The sequence below is a fragment of the Cimex lectularius genome, unplaced genomic scaffold (assembly GCF_000648675.2).
Source record: "Cimex lectularius strain Harlan isolate CLEC.00 unplaced genomic scaffold, Clec_2.1 scaffold34, whole genome shotgun sequence".
Classification (NCBI taxonomy): Eukaryota; Metazoa; Arthropoda; class Insecta; order Hemiptera; family Cimicidae; genus Cimex; species Cimex lectularius.
Window position 1 is genome coordinate 1,280,874 of NW_019392635.1, and position 27,743 is coordinate 1,308,616.

General features: G+C 35.0%; 2 protein-coding genes and 1 long non-coding RNA gene across 7 annotated transcripts in view; 2 read left to right on the forward strand and 1 right to left on the reverse strand.

Moving 5' to 3' along the window:
• Positions 1-10,905: 10,905 nt before the first annotated feature.
• Positions 10,906-27,743, forward strand: part of LOC106661739 (annexin B9-like) — a 53,058-nt gene continuing 36,220 nt past the window's right edge. For 2 of the 5 annotated variants that reach the window (XM_014385319.2, XM_014385321.2), the window contains exon 1: positions 24,306-24,388. Coding sequence is in view for 3 of the 5 variants with exons in the window: in XM_014385318.2 (XP_014240804.1) it covers positions 11,118-11,258 (141 nt within the window). In the remaining 2 variants the exon portion in view is untranslated. Of the gene's footprint in view, positions 11,259-24,305; positions 24,389-27,743 lie in introns of those variants that run through there. The other 3 variants (XM_014385318.2, XM_014385317.2, XM_014385316.2) reach the window with 3 other exon arrangements.
• LOC106661741 (zinc finger protein 239-like) lies at positions 15,710-18,511 on the reverse strand. Its single transcript, XM_014385328.2, has 2 exons — positions 18,372-18,511; positions 15,710-16,820 (listed from the first exon to the last, which is right to left on the reverse strand). Exons 1-2 carry the CDS (start codon positions 18,423-18,425, stop codon positions 15,822-15,824), a joined length of 1,053 nt encoding a protein of 350 aa, XP_014240814.1. The 5' UTR covers positions 18,426-18,511; the 3' UTR covers positions 15,710-15,821.
• On the forward strand, positions 24,056-24,393 carry LOC112126469. Its single transcript, XR_002909991.1, has 2 exons — positions 24,056-24,142; positions 24,255-24,393. It is a non-coding gene; the product is annotated as an uncharacterized LOC112126469 (long non-coding RNA).

Sequence of the window (27,743 nt, forward strand, 5' to 3'; positions counted from 1 at the left end):
TAATTGAAAGAAGTATTTGGTCAATCGGACCACGAAATATAATGGATTTAATAAGTAAAACGAAGTATATCTTCACTAAAGCTCTCCGTGGCCATTTCATTTGTCGCCGAGAATCGAATCCTGATTACACATTTGAAAAACAGCAAAAAGGAGGGAAAATTCGAAAGGTTGTAGGTTGAGATGGGGAGTTGTTGTCTGAGTGGATCGAAGTCACGATAGCTCAAGTGGCCAGAGCAACGGCGTATCTAGCCGAAGGTCGTGGGTTCGAATCCCACTCGTGACACTAGCTTTTTCATTTCAACCAATACTTTACATAAAGACTAATTAATTGGAAGCAAGTTTCTAATGATGAATTTAGTATTTTTGATTGAAAATGCGTCATTTCAAGAGTCAGTCATTGTCGTATTGAGTGTGGATTACGCCTTTCATTCAAAGGATAAAGTTGGCTAAAAACTAAAAAAAAAAAAAAAACAGAAAAATATAGTATTGGAAAGCCAGCAAGATTAGAAAAAATTGATTAATCTATGAATAAATAAAATCATAGCATGTAAGCCGTAAATAAGTTGGGATTTCCTTATCTTCCAATTTATCCTTATATAATATTATAAATTAGTTATACTTTTTATCTAAGGTCTTGATTGAGAAGAAAAAAGATAGTGTCATGAGCGAGATTCGAACCCCCGACGTTCGGCTCATACGCCGCTGCTCTAACCACTTGAGCAATCGTGACTTCGATCCACTAAGGCTGATTACGATTTTTGAAAATATGGCAAAAAGAGGGAACATTCGAAAGGTCCGTAGGTTTAGATGAGGAGTTGGTGTCCGAGTGGATCGAAGTAATAAAGACTAATTAACTGGAAGCAAGTATTAATGACGAATTTCGTATTTTTGATTGAAAATCCGTCATTTCAAGAGCGTTATAGGATTTTAAACATAGATGAAAATCAAAAACATTAGGTCAGTAAATCAAAACTAATATTACCAAGAAGTTTAAATAAAACTTTCAAGTCCATCTAAGGAGTAGTAAAAATCTACACGGTACAATTGGGAAGAAGGTACTAGAAGCAGAACAGCATACGTTTCTGCTTGTGCCGTATCGACAAACATGTAAACATCTTTTAAGCATATCAATTTTGAGACATGACAGATAGTCAAGCATTTTTAAATTCAAGCATAGTCAAGCAAGGATTCTTCACTGGCAAAAACATTATTAAAATAGAAGGCAAGGTGAAAAGCGACGAACCTGCTGGGCACATGGCAATGTACAAACATCAGAAGCAGAATAAGAGGTACCGTACGAAGCTCAAATTAAAATTTCCCACCACGAATGAACATCTGACAAAAATAGATGTAGACGTATCATTCAGGCCGTTTATTATATTGCGCTATTTAAGAGCTATTGTATCCCCCGTTATATCACACCGGTGATTCCTAGTTCATTCAGGAACTTGATTAGTAGGCCCAGTTTCAGTGGTTGAAGTTTTTCTACGGTTGCTCATAAAACACTTCCTCCTGTGGGGAAATATGATTATTGGTGTTTGGTGTCTCCTCTGCTTCTTTTACAGAATTTTCCCGTGTTGTGTTGTGTTTATTCAGATGCCCATTGAGTCTGCAGTGTCCTGGTTAAGAATCCTTTTAGGATTAGAATTTTTTCCGCTTCCTTTGATATATTCTGTTGTTTTTCTTCCAAAATTTGCTAAGGTTTTTGGATTGTTGATGTTTAATGAATGAATTCCACTGTTTCTGCATTTTCATTTTGTCTTAAGATACTCATTAATGGTATGAATCATTATGTCAAAGCAGGGCTCACTTATCAGCCGCATAGCAGTTCCTACGGACGACCGCTCTCCCGTTGCCCTCTACTCCATGTCCTGAGACCCAGCAGAAGGTAACTATTGACATAAATAAACTATTTTGAAGTAAAAAAAGAAATCATGATTTACTGGTGGACAAAATTTTTTTTCAGAATTCAGGCACGTAAGGAATGAATTAAGACTTACTTAAAAAGCTTACGCCATGCTCATTCTGCAGTTATTCATTTAATATAAAACTACACTCAGAAACATAAAAATTTACTTGTCTCATACTAGAAACATTATGTTCAGCTTCGAGACGTTTTTGAAGAACACAACGATGAAATTATTTTGATGAGCATGGGCGTTTTGGAATTTTTTCGAAGCACAAAGTCACCATTTAGTTAGTTAACTAGAAGACGGAACGACGGAGGGGCATTGATATTTTATACACGAAGTCAACCCCGAACAATCAATCAACCCCCCTATCTCTTGTCGGCCACCACTTTATTCTTCGGAGTTTAATTAAATTTTTTATGAAGCAATTGAGGATAAGCTTACTCAGTGGGGACGGTTTATATATCAGTCAATCTCGTGTTGAGTGTGGATTACGCCTTTACTTTCGAAGGATAAGGTTGGCCAAAAACTAAAAGAAATACAGAAAAATATATTATTTGAAGACCAGCAAGACTAGAAAAAAATTGATTAATCTATGAATAAATAAAATCAGAGCATATAAGCTGTAAATAAGTTGGGATTTCCTTATCTTCCAATTTATCCTTATAAAATTGCTTTAATGAAATAGAAAAAGCTTGAAAATTGCTCTCTCTGCATTTGGTATAATACTTTGGAATAAAAGATTCCATTTCTGCCCAAAAAAATCAATGCCCTATCGTACCCCCTATGTTTAAAATGTTTCTTTTGAAATATATTGTCGCCTTATGTATGTCGTTAATTCTGGTGTTTGGTTGTGTTAGTGTGGCATTTGTGTTAAAAATACAGCATACCAAAATACTAAACACCAAACACACCATTATCAAAGGTATAAAAAAATGTATTAAGCCAGAACTTAATATTTGATTTTTTCCACGGTTAGTTTTACACGTTGTGCAGTTGGTGTTCTTATTGTCTTTGCATTTGTAAAATCAATATCCAATTTTTCATCACCTAAACTGAAGCCAGCCTAATTCATCAATTTGACGACGAGAACGATTAACACTGACCTCAACCATCGTATTTCGTTCTTACCAAGTGGCTTAAGGGATGTTTCACTACCGCCCGCATAAATGCCAATTGCGCCGGCTATAAATAAAAACAATTTAAGGGAAGATTTCGTTAATTAGACAATTGAGAATGTGGGCGCTGGACGTCCGAGCCCCTTGGCAGAGTAAAACCCACCAAAATCATTTTAACAAATGCAGAATATTCAGAAGGTGAATGTAAGGGTGGAAAATTCACGGAGGGTTTTCTGAAGAATTAGTGTTTCAGGAGTCAAAGACCTGGCGCGAACGGCTAAAAAATATGCTTAAAGTTAGAATTGAATAACGCGTTTTATTTTATTTCAAGCTCACTGCTTTTCCCCCCTTTTATGACTGTGATTCTGAAGAATCGAATGCATTCTCTTTCTCTCTCCGTTACTTACTCGACTCAATTTTTGATGGGGGAAAACTTAAAAATCCAAGGCAGTTAAAATGTTTATGTCGTCGTCCGCAAAAATAGGCTTTTTAATGAATTATAAGGCGTTATACTTATCACTATTATAGAAAATATAAGCTATAACTGTTAAGTTCAATTAACTTTTATTATTATATTATTGTAATTGTTACGGTTTGTTAATCAATAGTTTGCAATATTATTTTATAAATATCAAAATTTTGCATTAAAAAAAACGGATTCACAGCTGTTTAGTAGTTTTGCAAAGGTATATATTTTTTAATTAATTCATTTATTTACATTTGCGCCTATTGCTAACTTTAAGCAAATTTGATATCACTTTGAATGTCTAATTTTAAAAAATAGTGACCCTTTTAGTTAATGATTATTTGGAGAAATCTACACAGAAAACAAAACACTTCGAGCCATGAAGATGATCTCAATAAAGAACGAAACGTTGGCACGATAAAGAAAATGTTTTTCTAAAACCTACATCATACCAGACCGCATCTCACGATCTCCAAATAATCTTTGATAATAGAAACTGCCATATCTCCATAATATCTAATATGCAAATGGCAGTAAAGATATAGAATTAATTATTTTTTCCAGTCTCCTACTTCGTTCCATGCTAGTTTTGTCGCGAAAAGGATATCCTAAGCGAATTTCAGTATGGTGTTGGTATACTCTACAGTTGATCATTTCATCTCGCTCATGAACATTGTTAACGTAGAATTATCAAAAAGTAGAACAACAATTTTCGCGAATTTGCTGACTTTAAGGCGGCTTTTGAATAAGTGTCCCGAAAGCTGCTTTTTTTCAGATTGCTCTAACATTCGCTTCTCATCGGCACTCTAGTCGCTCATTCATGTCAAAATCAATTTCCTGGTTGATTGCGAAGTTTGGCAAGCTGCGACCTTAGTCACTTATTGTTCTTGCTCTTAGTAAATGACCTCCTGACATCTTTTGATCATTTGTATTATATTAGGTCGGCAAACAATCCTGAAGAAGTCGACACAAGAAATGTCCAAGGATGCAACAATTAGAATCTAGAATTGTTAATCCAAGCGCTGTAAAATGTATGTTATATTCTTCTGAATACCCCCTCATTCACGCTACTAAATAAATTCACACTGACTAGAAACTTTCATACTACACGTACAATTAAAATTTTGGAAGGTGGCTTAACGCCGGTGTCTCGCCCATAAACACTCTAAAAGTATATTATATAAAACTGACCTAAGGTTTGTTGATCCGTGGGGTAGTGTCTATTCCTGTGGCTATCTACACATACAAAAACATTCGATCTAATAGATAAACTCATAAATAAAATAGATAAAGATTTGGGTAGTTACTGGAGTACTCGATGCCAGGGGATGCCCCGCTCACTCTAATCATAATTATCCTAAAAAACTAGCCTATTTGGTGGGTTTGTGGGTCCCACCAACCACCCCCCACACGCACTTACTCACTCAACCTATCACGCTAATAAATTCAATATTCAACATTTAATCAATATGAAACATTCAGGGCGATAAAATAAATAACTAGTTACATAGGTCTGTGGGGGTTCTCTATATTCCGCCACAAACCTATTCATTCATTCGCTCAAGCTAATAAATACGTTCCTTCTAGACTGGGAAAACCACGTGTGGATACCTCTCTACATTTATCCGCTTCGTGTATCCAATCAAATCCGCTACCATCACTGCTGCGTCTTCGAATGTTTTTGAATTTCATAGACAAGCCACACCTTGTTCTGTGCGGTGCCAATTGTTAGCACTCTACAAATAAGTGTTTGTTATTTAGACACCGCACAAGGGCATCTCCCTGACATTTTATTAATTATTAGTTATTATAACCATGACTATTTTATTATAAAAAAATTCTCCTTTAAAAAAAAATTCAGTAGTGATAAAAATAAAATTGTAATATAATATCATCGTGAACATCTCATAGCTATAACCAACCCCTTTTTATTGGATTTTTCACCAAGCCGCTATAAAATACTTCGATGTACAATGTCTAAAATATTTAGCATTTATTTTATACTTAACATCAATATGAGATAGGTTAATTAATACAGAAAGTTAAAAATTTATAAAAACACATTTTTGCAGTTGGTTTTTTATTGTCAGCACACAAAACAGATAGTCAATTTTTACAGTTTTAAAGTTAAAGTAGGGGACGCCGGTGGCCGCAACGGTTTAGGCGTTGACACTGCGCTCATGACTAAGGTAAAGGTCCCGGGTTCGATTCCAGCGGCCCTGCATTCGAAACCGACATACTTACAAATGGGCTTTTTTTCAAAAACACCGGCACCCCGAGGGTTGATATAACCTCTGCTGTTGCGAACCCTCGTAAAAAGAAAGTACAAAAACTTTGATAGAATCCAAAATTTCTAGCGTTGTATACATTCATGTTTTTCACATCCTACGTGTATTTGTATAATTTAAACAATGTTTACAAATTCCAGGCCCTGAAGATGATCTCAATAATGATCGAAACGTTGGCACGATGGGTCCGTCGGTGGTAACAACAATTACAGCATTGACACTGTAAGATCAAAAATACCGGTTAATAAGACCCTTGCTATTTGCTAAGCCCCTGCTAAAAATAACGAATCAAATTAACAATAGAGATCTATGCTCGTCATTCCCTACAAGCCATGGTTCCTCAGACTTACTAGACCAAGGAACTTTTTCACTACCATTATCAGACTTAGACTTAACTACAACCAACTTCCGCACCATCTAGCAAAAATATCCCTCATAGAAAACGCAAATTGCGACTGTGACGGAGAAACATATGCCGACCCGGAACATGTCATATTAACATGCCCCAGCAGAAACAAAGGAAGAGAGGAATTATATGAGAATTTAAGAAAGCACGGAGTAGCGTTCCCAACAAATATAGCAACTATATTGAGCGACACTAAAAATATTCCAGTATTTGACAGTTTAATGACCTTTATAAAAAAGAATGACATCAAAATATAAAAGACAACATGTAGTGAAAGAAACATGGTAAATTCTGTAACTGCGGCGGCGCCGAAGGAAAACGCATGGCCGATGCCTTGATGCAAAGCCAAGGGAAAAAAAAGATCTATGTTGACTGTTTCTAAGGGTAAAATATTAAAATTTAGATAACTGTAAGAGGTACCAGTAAAAGTGAAAGAAATACTGAACAAACTGAATTGTTACGTTTTTTATAAATGCAACTTTTGATTGGTTATGTGGGATCATCTGAAGATTTAAGAGAGCAGGACAGAATCAAGCTCAACCTGTTCCTCGGTCTTCGAAGTGTGAGAGGTGTTCAAGAAAGAGGAGTTGACTGTATTACGCCCTCTCCATTAATATAATGGTATCTTAGAACTGGAAAGGAGTGAATGGTGGACCAACCACGGTAGCCACCCCGGCGGCACGAACTCTTCTGGGGTTTTAACTACGGCCAGCATACGAAATTGTCGGTCGGAATGATGACGGCTAGCCGGGATCATTTAACGACACCGGTCACGTTTTATTTTCCCCAATATATATTTTATTCGATAACGGACGTGGTTAATCCTTCTGGGCTCTAAGAGTCTATCACGTATGCCGAACTGTGCATGGAAGCCTTCACGCTCGTAGGATGTGCAGTTTTGCATTATGAAAAATGTATGTCAATAAAATGTGTTTTTGTTGCGATAAATTCCTTCATAAACATGGATCCTAAAATAAATTTATGAGACGCAAAAGAACCAAATTGCTTTCCTTACAACCACCGTTAACCTAGCACGTGGGGTAAAAACTTCTACATGTTAGTGCCGACGAGTATAGGTTATTGCCCAGATCATAATGTCATTGAAAAACAATTAATTTTTTGTTCAAAATACTGTTTAGGCCCCAAATTAACAATGATTAACAAATTACATAGAAAACGTCCTTAAGTTCAATGTTAATTTTCATTACAATTAATTAAGGTTTTTAGTTGAGATGAAAAAAAGTTAATGGCACGAGCGGGATTCGAACCCACGATCTTCGGCTAGATACGCCGCTGCTCTACCACTTGAGCTATCGTGGCCTCGATCCACTCGGAAGTTGATCAGGTCACTGGTATCTGAGAAAACATCTACACAACATCGGTATATACAGCGATGACCCCATTTGCAGATTATGTGATGAGGAGGAGGAAACAGCCACTCATATCATCTTCGAATGCGAAGCAACAGCTCAATGGAGGTTTAACCTAACGTACGAAAAAGACTCAGGGACANAGGTTTCAGAAAAACATTTTCTTTATCGTGCCAACGTTTCAATCTTTATTGAGATCATCTTCAGGGCTCAAAGTGTTTGTCTTCTGTGTAATTGTGTCATTCTTGCGTGTCATATCGAGAGTGCCCGGTGCAAGAATGGCACAATTACACAGAAGACAAACAATTTGAGCCCTGAAGATGATCTCAATAAAGATCGAAACGTTGGCACGATAAAGATAATGTTTTTCTGAAACCTACATCACACCAGACCGTATCTCACGATTTCTAAATAAATATCGATTAACGGTCACTAATCACCACACATTTTATTTAGTTCATTCCCGTAGGACAGCATCATAGGCTGAGATTCGAGATGATTCCCGCTGATGATGAAGCTCAAGTTTAACCCAATTGTATAGAAGAATATCTCGTTAATCACACTCAAACATCTTAAGAAGACTTAATTTGTATAAAATTAAGATAATAATTAGCTTAAATTTATATCTTTTATATCCTGCACTGTCCAAACATAACACCCTCGAGACACTTAACATGATCCAATAAGATTTAGCCTAGTTTATGAGAGACGAGTGGTCCTTTTCTAATTAATTTAATCCTGGAAAACTTTTAAGACCTTCTAAATAAACAAGTTTGAGTTTAGACGCTCTCATTGCACTATTTAGCTCGATCGTGTGGTACACATACATCATCGCTACTGCTCTTGAACGAAAGGACTGCTGCTCCTTGTATTTCTAGATGCTGTGACGTCTCAAGCATCTATGAGATGAATTATTTGTTCAAGTAGCAGCAGTCCGTTTTTAATCAGATTCCACGTCCTGAGAAGTAGGATACTGAAAATAGTGAATATCATGGGCAAAATCCTAGAAAAACTTGTTTAAGCACATGATCCCTATCTCATTCCCGCAACCTTATTCCTGACCTCCAGTTTAGTTTCTGACTTTCTCCAGAAAGGACATACATCATCGTTACTTTTCTTGAACAAAAGGGCTGCTGCTCTGGAGTATTTATACATGCTGTGAAGTCCCAGGCCCCCAGAGATAAGTTATATAGTCAAGTAGTGAATTGGGTAAATAAATCAGTTAAATATAATGCAAAAGTAAGTATATTTTCTTGACTTGTTTACCAATTTTGTCAAAAAAGGAGAAATCGGGGAAATGTGAGACGCAGGCTAGACGGAATCTACCCAATGAAGATGCAACCAAAACCACGGGCTCAGTGGCTAGATGTGAAGCTTCGATCCCGCTCAGCGTCTCAGAATATAAATATACTGATCCTTATTAACTGTGCCCTCTGACACTAGGAAAAAATATATGGCAATCGTGACTGCTCTGGACGATCGAGAGAGGACGCGTGTACCTACTATATGATCCTAAATTCCTACTTACCCGACAGACACTTTCAAGTCATTAATGGCTCTTGACACGCTATCGCACGAATGCAGGGGTACCACAAGGAAGTATCTTAGGTTCAATCCTCTACGCAGTATACACCGCAGACAGTCCTACCCTTTGTCAAACTATGCTTACCACCGACGCAGATAATCAAATACCATGATTCTTCGCTCCACGAAGATCCGGCATCTCGGCCAAAAATCTACATAGCTATGTCGTAACCCTTGAGCGGTTCGGTGGAAAATGAAAATTAACACTTATAAATATGGACATGTTGCTCTCACCATATGAAGGATGAAGGACCTAAGGATAAACTCGAAAGAATTAAACTTGCTCTGCAAAGATAGAATAAGTTATTTGCTCAGTAATAGGATTTCATCATTTTTTAAGTAGGTTCCACCTTTTCAGTTATATGACTGGCCGAGGATTTTCTGCGAAAATAGTGAAATGCCGAACTGTCAGACAGGCAAAAACATCGAGGATAAGGGAACCTGAATCGGGAACGAAAACAACTGCTGTTGACCATCTACGACTCATTCTCAAGACTTGAGCAAAAAATTTAGAAATTAGTCACTTGCGGCTAGATTTGATGTATTTGCTATAATAAAATATTTATTAATTGATGCAAGCAGTATAAAAGTAAAATCTTTCAAGTGAAAAGACAAGTTCATTAATAAAGGTTAACTAGTTTTATGGAAACAACAAGCACGAGATTGACTAGTAGTCCGTATCCGTTCAGCTCTGATTCGGATGTGCGAGCCGTCGGATAGATTTACCGTAATCCAGGTGCACAATTTTGACAAATACGGCTAAACTAGATTAAATGGGCAAAAAAATATCAGAATTTAAAAAATTTATATAAATTATTTTTGGTTATTGTTTAAATTTAGGAATATAAAATCTCTCAATTAAAATCAATACAAAACGACTTGAAATTTGAATATTCCAAACGTGTTTTTTTTTCTGTGTTGGAACTCTGTTGATTCCTAGACTGTAGTTACGTGCATCGAATGACAAAGGACATGAAAATGAGTTTGTGCTCGAGGTCCTCCTAATTCAATTATGCCCTTCGTCGTAACAATATTTCGTTTCGAGCGGAGGGAACAGCGTTCCGTATGTGTGCGACGTGGGCGAATAGGGAAAAAAATACTTTCATTTACATTTACAACCAAGGAAACCTGGAAAAGATCTATTAAAAATTCTCTTGATTGGCCGCCTCCCTCCTGGCCCCTGTATGTTTTCATTTGCACACGCGTGCGGGAAATGTGTGCCAGAAATGAAAAACACCGGATACGTGGCGACACGACTGCACCCGTTTTTCAAACCAACAAAGAACAATCTTCCTCCAAAAAGCCATACCTCATTGATCTGACAATAATTTATGAGTTTTTTTTAATCAATTATGCAATAGAAAAGGGATTTTATTACGCATTAATTATTTAAATGGCATATTAAATAGTTTTCAGCTTTATAAACCGTTTTTGTTCGCGTAGAGGACATCGCAAAAGAAAGATTTATAATTAACTTTTAACGTCTTATTGTCTTAAGTACTTAATTATTTTAAGCTTAGGCCTTTAAGAACCTTTTATGGCTCAGAACGGGACTTTTATCAACCCATCAATCGTTAATACTGAGGAAAATAAAACAATTTAATATTAATTTCAAAGTTCATGAAATTTTATTAACAAAGAACGGTTATTTTATTTTAACGCTACATTAACTCGCAATGTCCGTTAAAGAAGGTTTAAACAATAGCAGATGTTTTAACAAAATTCAATTTTTTTTTTCAAATGCAATACAAGTTTTGGATTTAGTGTTACTGGACTGACGGTTTTATTGCTATTTCGATCAATAATAATATATGATTTATTTCACCGCAGGGCAAAACTACCCTGCTACAACTCAGAAGTGCGGGTGTAGTCTTCGAAACCTAGCAACGACATCTGTTTACCTCCTGCCATAGAAACAAGTGTTTATTGTGTGTCATACAGTTTCGAATAGAAAAAACCCTAGAATCCGAGAAAAATGGCATCTTTCTTTAACTTTCAACGCGACATGCAAAACAACACAGAAGAATTGCAGAGATTCATGATAGATCTTTCGAACTGGGAATCGGAGATGAAGAAGAAAGACAGTCAGCTGATTGACAAGAAACGAGACAAAATTGTAAGGAGTTTATCAATAATGACTTTGATTAAATTTTAATTTATTTTCGACCAATAACGGACAATTTAATAAAAACGTCCCTAGTTCATAGCCTACCTATAACAATTTCAATCCCAAAAGATTTTTTTCCAACTTTTCTATTACTCTCATTTTTTTTTTTTTTTTTTGTTAACATGGATATGTTTTGGAACTGAATACACAATTTTTGCTTGACCACTGGGGACGCCTACGCAAGTTATAGGTTGGCTTGAGGTTAGGTTAGGTCTGTTTACATCAGATAGGTTAAGTGCTAAATGTAATAAGGTTAGGGTGGTTAATTTACATACCCATGATTCAATGTAAATATGTGTGGGAAGGGGAAAAAATATGCGAGTGCGAAGCGCGAGTTATAATCTCAAATTCATAAAGACATAGCCAAAGAAATATTAATAGCGTCATTATACATCATACTTTGCAGTTTAAAAAATTACTTTGAGACAGTAATTGGCGATGGTGAGTCAATTTTGGTAACAAATAGTCGTGGTGTGAACTAGTCGTAGGTGATGAAGTCCATAAGTGATTTTCATAACTTCATTTACTTCGGACTTATTCAAGTCTTCATAGGTACATTTTTCACATACGAAGTCATTAGTCCCAGTGAGTGGTTTTGCATTCTGTACTCTTTTGATCTGTGTACCGCTGAGGAAGAATACCCGACGGAACAACCTACGGGTTGAATCAACTGTAGGCAGATAATTTTTTTTTCTAATAAGCAGAAGAGTAACAGGACTCATCGGGAGTTTTAACGAGCACACTCGGGTTTTATGCACAACTCAGGTTTCTCGCCCATGATGTCTAGTCTTCTTTGTATAAGCTACATATAATACAGGCGATACACAATTGTTTTTCCTGGCCATTTTCCCAAATTCTATTTACCGTTACCGAAAAGTGGATATGGGTTGATTTAGGATAAATTAGGAATGGTTAGGTTTGGTAGAGTTAGGTTTATGTTGTCCGGTATGGTTGAGTTATATATATTATTCTATTTTTCCTCGAAGTGAAGAAGTGTGAGTTGGAACGTTACCTATACCTTCAGAATCATCATTAGTAGACTAGCACTAGTCTTGACTAATTGACCTTAATTCCCCAATTATTGCACGGTTCGGTTTCCTTTCTTGCTGTCTAAACATTAATTGGCGCACGTAACTTATCGATTGTAAACATTCTTCTTTTTAAAAAGAAAGACAAATCCCTCTGTTCTCAGTCACAGCTAATGGCGTTTCTAAAAAATGTTTTGGTTCTTTTCTAGCTGAAAACTCATATATCATTCTTGAACTTCATTATCAATTACAAAAAAATTTCAAGTTTTTACGTATTCTTTATTATTTATATGAGGACAGAAAATTAGTTCAGAAAACAAAAATACGAAATACAAGATGCAAATGTCCTTTAAAATAGATTCCCGTCCCAAAAGAGATCACTGTGGATATTTATTTTACTATGGAAGAAAGAAGGAATAGTTATTTCTAATTAATCTTTGTGTAAGGTATTGATTGAGATAAAAAAGTCAGTGTCACGAGCGGGATTCGAACCCACGACATTCGGCTAAATACGCCGCTGCTCTGTCACTAGAGCTATCGTGACTTCCATCCATTCCACCAACTTCCCACAACCCAACCTGTCGAATTTTCCCTCCTTTTTGCCATTTTTCAAATTTCGTGTAATCTATTTGATTCTCGGCGACAAATGTAATGGCCACGGAGAGCTTTAGAGAGTCCGAGTGGATCGAAGTCACTATAGGTCGAGTGGGAGAGCAGCGGCGTATTTAGCCGAAGATCGTGGGTTCGAATCCCGCTCGTGATACTGACTTTTTTATCTCAACCAATACCTTACATAAAGATTAGTTAATTGAAAGATGTTATTTGGTCAATAGGATCACGAAATCTAATGGAGGTATTTTTTATGTTCCCTTCCTAGACATCAAAAGCCTATCAGTGATGATCTGTAACAGAATTGAGATTTATAAACTGTTTAACTTTTTGGGTTCATTTCCTACCAACTACATTCATTTTCATCATACAATTAGATTAAAAACTTCCTGCATTTTTACATATTCTTTATTTATTTTTATTTAAAAGAAATTTTCCGGAAAACCAAACTGTAACGACAAAAAAGAAATATAAAAAGTGCTGTAAAATAAGAGCATAATATACCAAATAATACCATTATTTAGTTAAGATGAAAGTAGAAATGTCCAATGCAACATTATTATTGTTGGCTTAAAGGTAGTCATGATTTACAAGTGTAAAATCTTGTGCACAACTGCTAAATTTAAACCTGTAAATTAAACTCATCTCACTCAAATTTTCGTTTTGTTAAACCGCGTTGGGTTTTTCAGAGATGGGCGAAATATTTCAAATATTCACAACTCCTGTTATGAACGTCAATGATTCATACTTGAGAAAGGAAAGAGTACACTGTACACCTGTGAAAGCAATTTCAACTTTGTTCTCTTCATTTTTTATTCTTCTCTCATGAAAATTCACAACCGGTTTCGTCGTTTATCAAAAGCGTGAAGCCACTTATTCTCTCTTTTGCTCGTTTGTTTCTTTTTACTACTGACTTCTGTGCGCATCAAATAAAAAAAAACCAACCCTGAAATCTTTCGTAGTGAGAGAGAAGAACTAGAGGCTGTTTGTTCACTGATAAGAGTCAGTTATTAATCACCTTATTAAAGCGTTGTTTCAACTCCACCATTTTGCTAAGACCTTAAACTCACCTCGTTTAAAACAATTCTTAATTAGCCGGATTTCACAGAAATTATTTCTAACTTGTTATTTTTATTCAAAAATATAATCTGAACAATCTTGACTGATTGTCACACAAACATGTAACATATCACGAGGAAAGTATTTCTAAGTGTGTAAGCTCAAGAAAATATTTTGAGTAGGGCGATCAAACAATTGCGCGTATACTCATATTAAAATCAATTTTATTTAATACATCAAATTTAGACAACTTTCCTTACATCTCCTCATCCTTTAAACAATTTGGCATCCTGTCATGCCAATAGAAAATTTAATAACAATTATTGTAGGGGGCGTCGGTGGCCGCAACGATTAGGCGTTGACACGGCGGTCATCACTGTAAGGTAAAAGTCCCGGGTTCGAATCCAGCGGCCCTGCATTTCGAAACCGACATACTTACAAATGGGCTTTTCTGTTGTCCTTGGACAAGGATTTTCCTGAAAAACGAACAGATACTGAGATTTCTGCCTGGAAACCACACCGTAAGAAATAATCCATAGTGGAAATTATTTCATGGTCAACCATAATGGAAAGCCATGACAAGATATATTCATAATTTTAATGAAAATCACTACCTGATCGGTTTGCAATTTTCTAAAAATTTAAAAATGAGCCTATCATGAGTTATGCTGTTGAATAAACGACCAATTTTACTAGAAGAAAAAAAACTCCAACATTTCTGCCTTAAATTTTGTACTAAGAAAGTTTTTTTTTCAAAATTACATTAAAAATGTACCTGTTAACATTTGTACTGCCACATATAAACGTGTAAAAAACATTCTCGTTGTACATATGTATCTTTGCACGTGTTTTGAGTACATTAAAAGTGCAAATTTTGAATCAAAAAAAGAAAATAAGCATTGTAATTGTTTTATTTGAAAAACGCACAAAAATTATGATATCAAATGTAGCGTCATTGAAAACGACTTTTTTTTACGTTGGTCCTATTTCAGTTTTCTCCAGGAGGTGAAAAGGTATTCCATTAATTTCGTATCAAGGGTTTACAAATTTTATGCTCAGTTTCTGAACCCAATTGTGTGAGATTTATCACAAGTTTTTTTTTAATCGTATGTTACAAAAAGAAAATTTACGTATTTTTAGGAATTTCAAAATAACTTTTAGTTACGGAGAAAATGTCTTACAAAGCGTTCAAGTTAACCCCCTGTAAATTTGTGGGGCGGATGGTGTTGAAGGAGAAAAGATCAGAAAATAATAGTGATATTGAAAATTACAACAAAAACTTTTAAAAATTAAATAAACATTCAATATAACTTATAAACGTCTTCTAATGCGTTCAAATTAACCCCCTGTATATTTGTGGGGTGGATGGTGTGAAAGGAGAAATGATTAGAAAATAATAGTGATATTGAAAACTACAAAAAACTTTCAAAAATTAAATAAATATTTAATATAACTTATAAATACAATATAACTATAAAGTCTTCCAAAGCGTTCAAATTAACCCCCTGTATATTTGTGGGGTGAATGGTGTTGAAGGAGAAAAGATCAGAAAATAATAGTGATATTGAAAATTTTTAAAAAATTAAATAAATATTCAATATAACAACATAAATATAATGTATAAAAAGACAATAGTTATAAACTTCTTTATTGTAATGGTAAGATTTCAAATAATAAAAAGTATTGATAATATTTCAAAATATGTAGAAAATGTCCGATTATCATCAATTCTCAATAATTCTTTTAAACTGGATTTAAAAAATTTTCAAAAATAAAAATGTTTATTGGAAAACAAAAATAAAACATCTGTTGAAATTTATGGATTTTCAGTTTGACCGTCAGTTTGATGAGTCTTCGCGTGTGACTTCAAATCTCTTTTTTTCTTACATGTAAATTCACAGTCTGTGCAAGAAAATTGTTTGTATTTTTTGGAATGTTCGCTTCTCCTGTGCTCCCTAAGTTTCTCGGACATAGCGAATTTGGCGTCGCAATGTTTGCACTTGAACGGTTTCTCGCCGGTGTGAGTCCTCATGTGCACTTTGAGGTTTCCAGACTTAGTGCACCTGAAATCGCACCGGTTGCACTCGTAGGGTTTTTCGCCGTTGTGGAGCCGGAGATGGATCTTGAGATGACTCGACTGCGTGCACTTGTAGTTGCAGACGACGCAGCAGAACGGTTTCTCGCCGGTGTGCTTCCGTAGATGCCTCTGCAGATGGGCTACCCTCGCGCACCTGTACGGACATATGCTGCAGCTGTACGGCTTCTCTCCTGTGTGGGTCATCATGTGCCTCTCCAGATGGGCGGGTCGGGCGAATTTGAAGCCGCATTCGACGCACTCGTACGGCCGCTCGCCTGTGTGCGTCCTCATGTGTTCCTTCAAATGTCCACCGTGTACACACCGGTAATCGCATAAGGCGCAGGCGAACGGCTTTTCTCCGGTGTGGGTCCGCATGTGGACCCTGAGAGCCGGCGAATATGCTGTCGTGTACTCGCACTCTTCGCAGGCGAACGGTTTCTCGCCGGTGTGCTTCCTGAAATGGCGCTTCAGAAGCCTCGCCTGTGAACATTTGTACTCGCACTCTTCGCATTCGTACGGTTTCGTCTTGTCGTGGGTGTCGATGTGTTCGACCAATTCTGTTCTCGTCTCGCCTTTGAACGAACAATATTTGCAAGGATAGCTCAGCTCGAACTCCGACATCTCTGAACAGCTTTTGGCCGAAAAAGCTTCAATTACAAGAGCCGAATTCTCCTGCTGCGCTTTGTCATCCACATCTAATATTGGCTGGTAATAAGGCATTTTTATAGGCTCTTCTTCCTTTTAAAAATGAAAAAAGTATTAAAGAAAACATCACTCAAAAAGCTGTTGTCATTATTTAAACATGTGCTTTTAACATGTATGAAAACTATTATTGTAATAGGAGAAATGTTTGAAGTATAAGAGAAATATTACTAATTATGGCATTGTAGCATTATAATTAGATTGTTCTCTCTCTCTCTCTCTCTCTCTCTCTCTCTCTCTCTCTCTCTCTCTCCCACTCTCTCTCACTCTTTTGCCTAACATTTATTTCGGTGTGAGTAAGAGGGCTGACTTTTCTTCTTATTCAATTGACCCCAAGTCTGAGATACCCTGTCCTATGTCCAAGACAGAAAATCCGAATTTTAAGGCTGCTATGACTATTTTCTTACTGTTTTATATTGACTTCTTTTTTTATTTTCTTCACTTCTGATTCCTTCCCTGTTTCTATTAACTACGGGACTCTGAATGTTGGAGGTTTTTTTTTTTTTACTGGGCCATGTACAACAAAACGTTTTTGTCTCTTGATTTTTAAACTAAACAAAAGCCTAAAATGTTTAAAATTGAACATTTACTTTATGATAAAATCAACAAGAATAGATCTACCACGATTATTATTGGTAAAATTAAATTTAAAAAATTCATAAAAATTGTTGCTTTGTTGAAAATAAAAATTAGTTGTTGAGGCTCTATAATAAGTCGATAAGTTTTTTAAAAACAGTACAGACTACATTCAATTTCTTTTTTTTTCGTATCCTACCCCGAACACAAAGCAGCTATCGATGTATTATTGTTGTAGTTAAAACTATGTACTATCTTTCTATCTCTCTCTCTCTCTCTCTCTCTCTCTCTCTCTCTCTCTCTCTCTCTCTCTCTCTCCCTCCATTGTTCTTTTTCCTTCTTTTTCCACATTTTACCTCTATTTCCTCCTCTTTTCAATGGAGATGCATGATTGACTTTCACTCTCTTCTTTTCTCCTATCTACCTCTTTCTATATCTATCTATCTACCAATATATCTATCTCTCACACTCTTGCTCTTGTTTCTCCGCCTCTCACCTTTTCTGTTTATCTCATTTTCTATCTATTTCACGTATATTGTATTGCGAAAATTAAAAAACCGTGTATCATTTAAGCCCTCCATGTACCCGGATTTGCGTAATTATACGTAATGTTAAATTAAATCAAGTGCAATCAATTCCAAATTGGACAATATATCATAAAAAATTGCGAAAAGACTCATTTCTTTTAAAGATCGACGCAAATACCTTAATTTTTTTTCGAAAAATTATAGAAACTGTTTTTAATGTAAAGATTATAGCAAATGTTGGTGATCATTTAAAAAAAATGTGCTAGAGGAGAGATGTTTTTGTTTAACTGACCAAAAATAATCTTTATGGCTTCTGCGATAATCTTTCCTGTTTAAAAAAAATTTCTTAAAATTTTAGATACGTTATTTTCTATTTTCTTGTTTTGTTTTTAATAAAAAGATGGATGTTATTTATCTGTAGGCCTGATGGAGAGAGTCTAAATTGTTTGATTGAATTTTATGAAAGATATAGGAAAAAAAATACCTTGGATTTGGAGACAATAAGCAGTTCTTTTGTGTGTACGACCGGTTTATACATTTTACAGATATTTATAGCATACGGTGTCCAATCCCAAATTAAAATACACTTTCCCCGTTGCACGAAGGTTCCACAGAAAGGCCCAGCTGAATAACATCAGCTAAATGTCAATAACAGCTGTTAGTTTTTATTTTCTTCCCAGTCTTTTTGTTTTTTGACATAGGTATCTTAAAAATCTATCTCAAAAGAAGGATCATGATTAAAGAAAAATTTCAAATTTTGTTTGGTTCGTAATAAATGAGATTGATTTTTGAAAAAATGCATTCTTCACAGTATTCATTCATATATATATAGACTTTGCCTCAAATACGCTTAAATGAACAAGTCCCTATTTATTCTAATTATTAAGTCCTAAATATTGTTATTATTGTTAGTTTTATTACCGTTATTTATTTATTTATTGCATAATTAAACTAGGTTTAGGTTTAGGGTTCCGGGCTGTTTTCCTCTTCTTAGTAAGAAAATTTTAGATAATATAAATAGATAGAAAATAAAACCAAGGAAAAGTAAATGTGCAAGGGGAAACCAGCAAGGGAAGACTTTTGTTTTAGGTTCTAAAATGAAAATATGGTTCCTTCAAAGTATTTTTATCTATTACTTTTGTAAAAGGTCTTTTTAAAATAATTTACATATGCATAAGAAGAACTAATTAGTGGTGAATTATAGTAACAATATATGCAAAATAATTTTAGGATTTCTAAGGTTTATTATGTGTGTATTATCGCTTTGTATTAATAATTAGTTCAAACATCAAACAACCTACCTAAATCAAATCATGATTGAAGTCAATTTAATAATTATGCGATTTCTAATTTAATCGTGCAATAGTGATATGGCTGAATCGATGGATAAATGATTGCCAAAAATATCCACAAAAGCCTGAAAATCAATGTTAATGTTTTGTAGTTTTTTTTCATTAACCCACCTAGCGACGAACGATTGTGCATTTACTACCTACAATATTGTAAACGTCATCGCGGTTTTTACGATGACACTCAACAAGGTGGGGGGGGGGGAATATCATCATGAACATGAGCCATTGAGTCATCGATGAGCAAACGACAGATGAGTAAAAGCGGATGATGCTGCCTCATTAAATTATAATACAATGCTTTTAAAATTGGGACCTCGTCATCCTGCACTTTTCCCAATTGTAAAACGTCGACGGTTTCAATTTATCTTTAATTTGTTGATAACAAAACAAGTTGATTTTTAGATTACTATTATTATTATTACATTCTTTTTTAAATGTGAAGTTTGTCCTTCCTTCTCACAAATTGCGCAATAACGCAGTTATGTATCAATTTGGTTTTATATGCAATAATTTCTAAATAAAATATGAATAATTAATTATTTAAATATCAATTAACCTAGTCTGAATGGCAGTGGGATGATAAAATTAGAAGGTCTCGGTCGTTCCTTTGGCTTCTGCTGTATTTTCAGTATGCACTCTCTAAGTTGTCCTTGGATTGTTCTCTGTATTACAAGCTGTGTTACCTTGTTTCATTCAATCATAATACAGTCAAGGTCGAATGCATTTTGTACCTCTGTTATTTATAAGTCTGGGTAGCTCTCTGCGCTCTATTGGCTCATTTACTGAACTTTTATAGTCCTCTGAGGTTCCTGAGTAAAGTACGCCGCATAATTCATCATAACACTACGCACGAAAACACACATACTAAAACATACAAATTAGCACAAAACAGACATGCAGTACACACCCACAGTAACCGTCTCTGAAGTAGGATAGTCTGCGAGCTCAGATAAGAAAGCTAAAATAATATTATTGGCTGAATCGATGAATAACTGATAGTCAAAAAGATCCACAAAAAACAAAAAGCATGCATTATGAAAGAAAATCAACTTTAACGTTTCTTTACATTAGAATGACTAACGACGAACGATTGTGCACATACGACCCATTCTAAACGTCATAGCAGCTGTTACGACTTGTAGTACACATCCAAATGGTACCACAGCAATGGGTAACCGTCCATCAAATAAAATAATTTGGCCCAGTTGAAAAACCACTTCAACTAACTCGAGTAGTGCAGACCCCAACACATTTTCACATTTTAAATTACCATCCCTCAAAGAAGAAAAACAGTAGTAATAGTAGCAACTACAAGCAGGAGGAATATTGATCCAGCCACATAAAGGGGTAAGTGAACTTCTCTGACGTATAACCCTAGGGTCAGCACATTGGGGAGTGACAACCCTTGGTGGTGAAAGTACAGTAGTAGTAGTAGTAGTAGTAGTAGTAGTAGTAGTAGAACAGTAATAGTAATAGTAGTATTAGTAGCAGTAGTATTAGTAATAGTAGTAGTAGTAATAGAAGACGTAGAGCAGTTAGTAGTAGTAGTTGTTGTTGTTGTTGTTGTTGTTGTTGTTGATGTAGAGCAGTTAGTAGTAGTAAAAGTAGTAGTAATAGTAGTATTAGTAGCAATGGTAGTAGTTGTAATAGTAGTAGATGTTGTAGAGCAGTTAGTAGTAGTAGTGGTAGGCCGGTTAGTAGTAGTAGAAGAGTGGAAGTAGTACTAGAGGCATTAGAAGCGGTAGAAGTAGTAGTAGTAGTAGTAGAAGAAGCAGTAATAGTAATAGTAGTATTAGTAGCAGTAGTAGTAGTAGTAGAAGTAGTAGTAGTAGTTAGTAGTAGTAGTAGTAGTAGTAGTAGTAGTAGTAGTAGTAGTAGTAGTAGTAGTAGTAGTAGTAGTAGTAGTAGTAGTAGTAGTAATAGAAGACGTAGAGCAGTTTGTTGTTGTTGTTTTGTAGGTGTAGAGCAGTTAATAGTAGTAGTAGTAGTAGTAATAGACCGGTTAGTAGTAGTAAAAGTAGTAGTAGTACTAGTAGGAGACCCGTTAGTAGTAGTAAAAGTAGTATTGGGTTGTCCGGAAAATAATGCAGGATTTTGGTATTAAACAAAAAAAAAGAAACTAGTTACTTTAAAGCAATGTTCTTTAATCAAAATAATTTCCCATACTCTCAATACATTTCTCCCAACGTGTTGGTAACTTATTAATTCCGTCTGAGTAGAATTCAGAATTTTTAGAATTGATAAAGTCAATAAATGCATTTTCCAGTTCCGTTTGATTTTTGAATATTATGTGTTGTAAGTAGTGGTCCAGGTGTCTAAAAAAATGGTAGTCAGTAGGCGAGAGGTCCGGAGAGTAGGGTGGGTGAGGCAAAGTTTCATAGCCAAGCTCCAATAATTTTTGTGACGTTACACGTGACACATGTGGTCGAGCGTTGTCATGCAACAAAATGGGCCCTTTCCGATTGACCAAAGAGGGCTTCATTACTGCCAATTTCTGATGCATGGTATTAATTTGGTTACAGTATGATTCAGCATTGATGGTTTCGCCAGGATTTAAGAAGCTGTAGTGTATTAAACCAAATGAAGCCCACCATACCGTAACCATTACCTTTTTTTGATGAGTTGGGGGCTTTGGAGCTTCTCCTTTGTCGAGCCACTGTCCAGAACGTCTAGTGTTATCGTAGAGAATCCACTTTTCGTCACATGTAACAATTCTGGCCAGAAATGGGTCATTTTTGTTTCGACAAAGAAGTGATGCACAAACATCAAAGCGCTGATTTTTTGGCGATCGTTTAATGAGTGTGGAACCCAATTTTCGAGTTTTTTCACTTTTCCAATCGCCTTGAGGTGGTCAGCGACGGTCGTTTTACTGACTTTGAGTTGCTCTGCAAGTTCTCGAACAGTTGTTTTGGGGTTTTCTTCCACCACTGATCGCAGAACATCATCATTAAGAGAGGAAGGCCTTCCACGACCTTCTTCATCTTCAAGGCTGAAATCTCCCTCCCGAAATTTTTTAAACCACCTTTGCACAGTGCACTCATTAACACAACCCTCGCCCCAGACTTGGTTAATGTTTCTAGCCGTTTGGGCTCCGCTTCGGCCGAGTTTAAACTCGTAAAAGAAAATCGTACGAAATTCTCGCTTTGACATTATAAGGATGACTGAATTATTTCCAAGTAGCGGAATGCTACAGAGGTAAACAAACAATATCATTTGGAAGAGGATTAATAAGTGTTGACATTCATACAAATGAGTAATCCTGTAAACGTAAACAGAATATTTTATATAGATTTTTTTTAATGAAAACTTAAAATCCTGCATTATTTTCCGGAAAAACCAATAGTAGTAGTAGTAGAAGTAGTAATAGTAGTAGTAGTAGCAATAGTAGTAGTAGTAGTAGTAGTAGTAGTAGTAGTAGTAGTAGTAGAGCAGTTAGTAGTAGTAGTAGAAGCAGTAATAGTAATAGTAGTATTAACAGCAGTAGTATTAGTAGTAGTAGTAGTAGGATTGATAGGAGGCGTTGTAGTAGCACTGGAGGAGCAATATTATAAGTAGTAGAAACGGTAGGAAAGGTAATCGAAGAAGTAGTAGCATTTTGTAGTACAGATACAAGAATTGACACTTTTTGTCGTTTGAAAATGCTCTAATGTGCAAAATATCACGTTTAAGTTCTGAAGGCTCAGCAAAAACTTTTTACAATTTGTTTCTTGGATGTCGTCGAGTTATTTTACTATAAAACTCTGTTGCTCTTGGTTAGAGGAAAATATTCGACAAAACTACATTTAAACAACTACGCTATCAAAAGCAACTGTGATTTGTAGCATACGATATTGCTATATGTTCTTAAGCATCACTCTTTCTTTTTTACAATCTTTACTTGCAACATTCCACAAAAACACTGTACTACATATTACATTGATTAGTTTTTTTTCTTCGTTCCACATACTGGTATACACAAATACGAAAAATAACCCGAGGACTCTGGTAGACTGAACTCAGTTTGTAAACACGTTCAGGCTCGTTCAATCCTGCCAAGGTTTGCCATTTAAACGTGAGAATGAAAAACTCTGCTATTTTATCTCCGAACAACTACGAAGCTAGCCAGAAACAAAGTTGAGCTGGTGCACAACACTGGGAACATTTTGTTCAATTAATTAATCTTTATCTTATTGGTTGAAATTAAAAAGCTAGTGTCACGAGGGGGATTCGAACCCACGACCTTCGGCTCAATACTCCGGTGCTCTAACCACTTGAGCTATCGTGACCAATACCTTGCATAAAGATTAATTAATTGAAAGAAGTTATTTGGTCAAACGGACGCCGAAATATAATGGATTTATTGAATAATTTTATTTTTCATTATTGCTTCTAAATTATTGCGGAATGTTCTGTCAGTTATCTCACATTCTGTCTGAGGTATATTTATGGTATATGTACTATTGGGTAACTAGGAACATTGTTGACTCACATTGTTTACATTCTTATTAACTAAAAATTAATTGAAATTGAAAAAAACTGGATATTCTTAGACTTTAGGTTTGCTTCACTCGGTCTCACGCCTTAAAAATTTCAAGGAACATGGTGAAAATAGGAAAAATAGCAAATATGAAATCACAACAGATTGTTAATTTATTTTTTAAATTATACATTCATACTTTTAATTTAATTTATTGGATAACGCATGTATAAATATTGACTTTTATTGATAAATTTGTAGAGGATTATTATTTGAGTTAGACATTGTGCAATAGAAACGTTGTCTTTTGATAGAAGGCAATATCATCTTCAAGGTTTTGCTTGTAATCGTACCATCCAAGGATGGTTTCTAGTCGTACGCCATAATAATTTCAATTAGACTGACAACAACAGTCTTGGAGTCGAAACCCTACTGTAATTCAATAAGGTAAAACAATAGCCTATATTTTTTCTTTTTTTATAAATTTTATATTTGTAAGTATAGCATTACCTTTGTTTTTGGCTTCGATTCGACGCTGATAAAATATTTTTTTATCCAGCGACAGCCCGCGACTGCGCCAATCCCCCTCCTTCCAAAACACAACAACAGCCACATTTGTTTCCAGACAGCGTTTGGGGTGTGGCGGAGTATAAATAAAATCCCTACTTTAACATTGAATTGAATAAGCAAAAAGTAAGTACAATAAAAAAACTCCGCTTTAAAAAGTACAAAAATGAAAGCTTCATCAAAAATAAAACTTAAGAGGCCCTGCCGTGTCTCGTTTATCTTATCAATAACCTTCATTTCTAATAATAACTGTATTAAGCTATTTCTTCAATATTTTAGAACTAAAAATACTAAATTTTATAACTAATAAATAATATTAATATAGAAGGTAGAGGAACTAGAGTTGCTTATTTAACAAGATAGATATAATATTTGCATTGTTTACTGTTAAAGTTGAACTTTTTTCTCAAATTAAGCACGTTTTCCTGCTCACCAGCATTGCCATTTATCTATCCACCGCAGCTTTTTTCAAAAAACAATAAAACACCCATTCCTCTTTCACTTAATAGTTTTAAAAACTGGCTCAACTATACATCCTTTTGGGAGAAAATCATCTGCTTGAAATTAATAATCATCGGCATTTTTTCTCCTGTATAAAAGTGTTGTGCATGTAAATGAAAATAGGTAGTAGGCATTTTTCTTTCAGAGGCACGCTAAAGAGCCTTTAGTATTGATCCTGATTCCAAGGTTCTGCCCGAGAAATATAGGTGACGTCTGAAAGTCTGGATGATAGAAACTGATGAAAGCGTTAACTTCTCGTTCAAACAGCCTACGATAAGGAAATCGTTTAGTTAAACATAAAAAAAACGCGAAAACATAAAAAGAAGAAAAACAAAATTACAACATAACGCTGTTACATCAATAAAACAAAAGCTTGCCGTAAAACTGAAATATTCTTAATACACGAATTTTTGAAAAAACAAACAAACGTGCAGTTTTTATCGAAGAAACAAGTAAACGTTACACAACAAAGAAATTAAGATAAAACTCGACGTTTTTATTTAGAGATGTGTTAATTACCCTTTTCCGTCGAGTTTTACAAACACTGCTGCATAAGAAAACAGTTCGTCTCATCTGAATAAACATACAGAAAAATTATCCTAATATTAATATAAGGGACCAAAGAAATTAGTTGAATTTTCAGGATAAAACAACAAACGACAAACATTAGTAATACTTTATTGACACTTTTGTACTGTTGACATGCATTGCTCTTGTAGAATGTTGAGATTAATCAATCTTTATACACTCTAAATTAATTTTAAAAAACTATACGGATCTTTAAATTTTTACTTCGTGTTTGTTCAAAAATTCTTTATTGTCTTTATATTTAAAATTCATATTTTTTCTGTTAGTCTCTAGAATATAGCATATGTTTTTTTGTTTTTTGTTTTGTCAGTATAAACTCGATCAATTGGCTATTTTTGGACAACGAATTTTGGAGTAGTCAAATGTTTTTCTTGATTTGTATTATTTAATGTTGTGTTGTTTAGAAGTGATTTAGATTTGTAGTTTGGTCGTTTCAGGACATCTGTTTATCCTAGCTGGTCTGTCAGATGGAGGACAGTTTTTAGGTCAGATTCGTGTTATTTATTCTGATTGCAGTTCCCTTTTGTACATCCATGAATGATAAAAGGGGTGTGTCTGACACAACACACACACACACACAACTAAAAACTACACGTTATAAATAGGAAACGAACCGACAAAACAAAAAATTGCTGTCGAATAATCTAACCGAAGACACAGCCGAACGCTGATTTTTATTTACCAACGTAATCAAATAACACACATCCTACCTAAAATTGGCAAATCAAAAATAAGAGTTTTTGTGAATGATCGGGTCGATCTCTAGTTACGTATAAGTATATTATAGCTGTTTTAATTCGAAAATAACACAGACAAACCGCTGAAGATGGAAAATGTCAAAGCGTTTCTGAGAGGCCAAAGTAGCGATAATAGGCGGACCAGGATGATCAAGAAATCTGTCAAACTATAAATTATACCTACGGAAGAAAAACGTTTTTGTAACTGTGGGGTTTTTCGGGAACATTAATACGTTCTCTTTTATTGTTGAAAATAATTCTTATTGTTAATTTTAAACAAAAATAGTCACGTGTTAAAAATTAAGATTGTAATTTTACATAAATAAATATAAAAAGAAATGAAGGCTGGAAATCTTAAATCGCCTAATGACAGCCTAAACTAGTATAATATTGAGTCCAATATAATAAGCCAAAAAGAAAGTACATGTAATTTCACCAGTACGTGTCACTAAACATAATATTTTCAATTAAGTTATAAATATCCAGCATCTTCACTGCTAGTTAGTTACTACTATTCGCTGCTTACAATGGAAGTAGAGAAATTGAAAAAAGAAAGGTCCAAAAGATGATCAAACAGGATAAAATTTAACTTCAACAGACTAGACAAAAAGAGCGTTAACAGCAAACTTTCAGACAGAAAAACTAGAAAATTTACCTTTTTACTTTGGCATTTCAAAGAAATAAATTAACCTAGATAAAGTTAGAAAAGTAGGTTAAATATATTTTTAACAAGAAATACATTCGTTTTTCGCAGTTGGACAAAAACTTTTATATTTCTGACAAAATAAAAAAATAAAAATATCTCATACCTTTTCGCCTTTTTTTCTAAAATAAAAAAAAATTACTTAGAGACCACTGCACCGATTTACAGGAAATTTTACAAGGGTTCAGAACCCTTTGAAATGCATGTTTAATATCATTTAATACATCTTTATATATATATTATATATACATATACATATTATCATGCAGTATAAAAGCAGAAAATAATACTTGCTTAAAATATTTAGATTACTTGAAATATTTCGCTTTCTTGGTTTCCAAAGCCATTGGCTTAATTTTCCGCTTTTATTTCACAGAGCGATTCTTTCGAGTCCGACAAGGATCAGATTACTTTGAATTCTGCTCTGGCCGCGAGAGTACCGCAGGGGATTGTGCTCGGACCAATCTTCTATATACTTTATACTGCAGATGTTACCGCTAACCCTACCACCTTCATCTTTTGTCGATGACGCTGCTAGTACTATCCTCTAACCTCGATCCTGCGGTTGCTTCTGCAGGAACAAATCGCAAATTAATATAAATGAAACGTCACATTTACACACTGAAGCAAATCTACTCTCACAATGTACTATAACAACGTTTCTATCCCCAAATCCTACTGCGTTCGTTACCTTGGGTTTCACGTAGACTCACGCTTAACGTGAAATCGGCATGGACGACTGGAACGAAATGTCTAAACAACTGGTCTGATCTACAAACTTATAGGACGACAATCCAAGCTATCGACGATTTACAAAATTTACAAAACGCTATTACAACCGACTTGGACGTACCGTATAGAACAACGAGTGAACTGCTAAACCTTGCTATATCCATCAATGCCCTCGTATCAATTATAAACACACCGTATTATATCTTCAACACTACCCTCC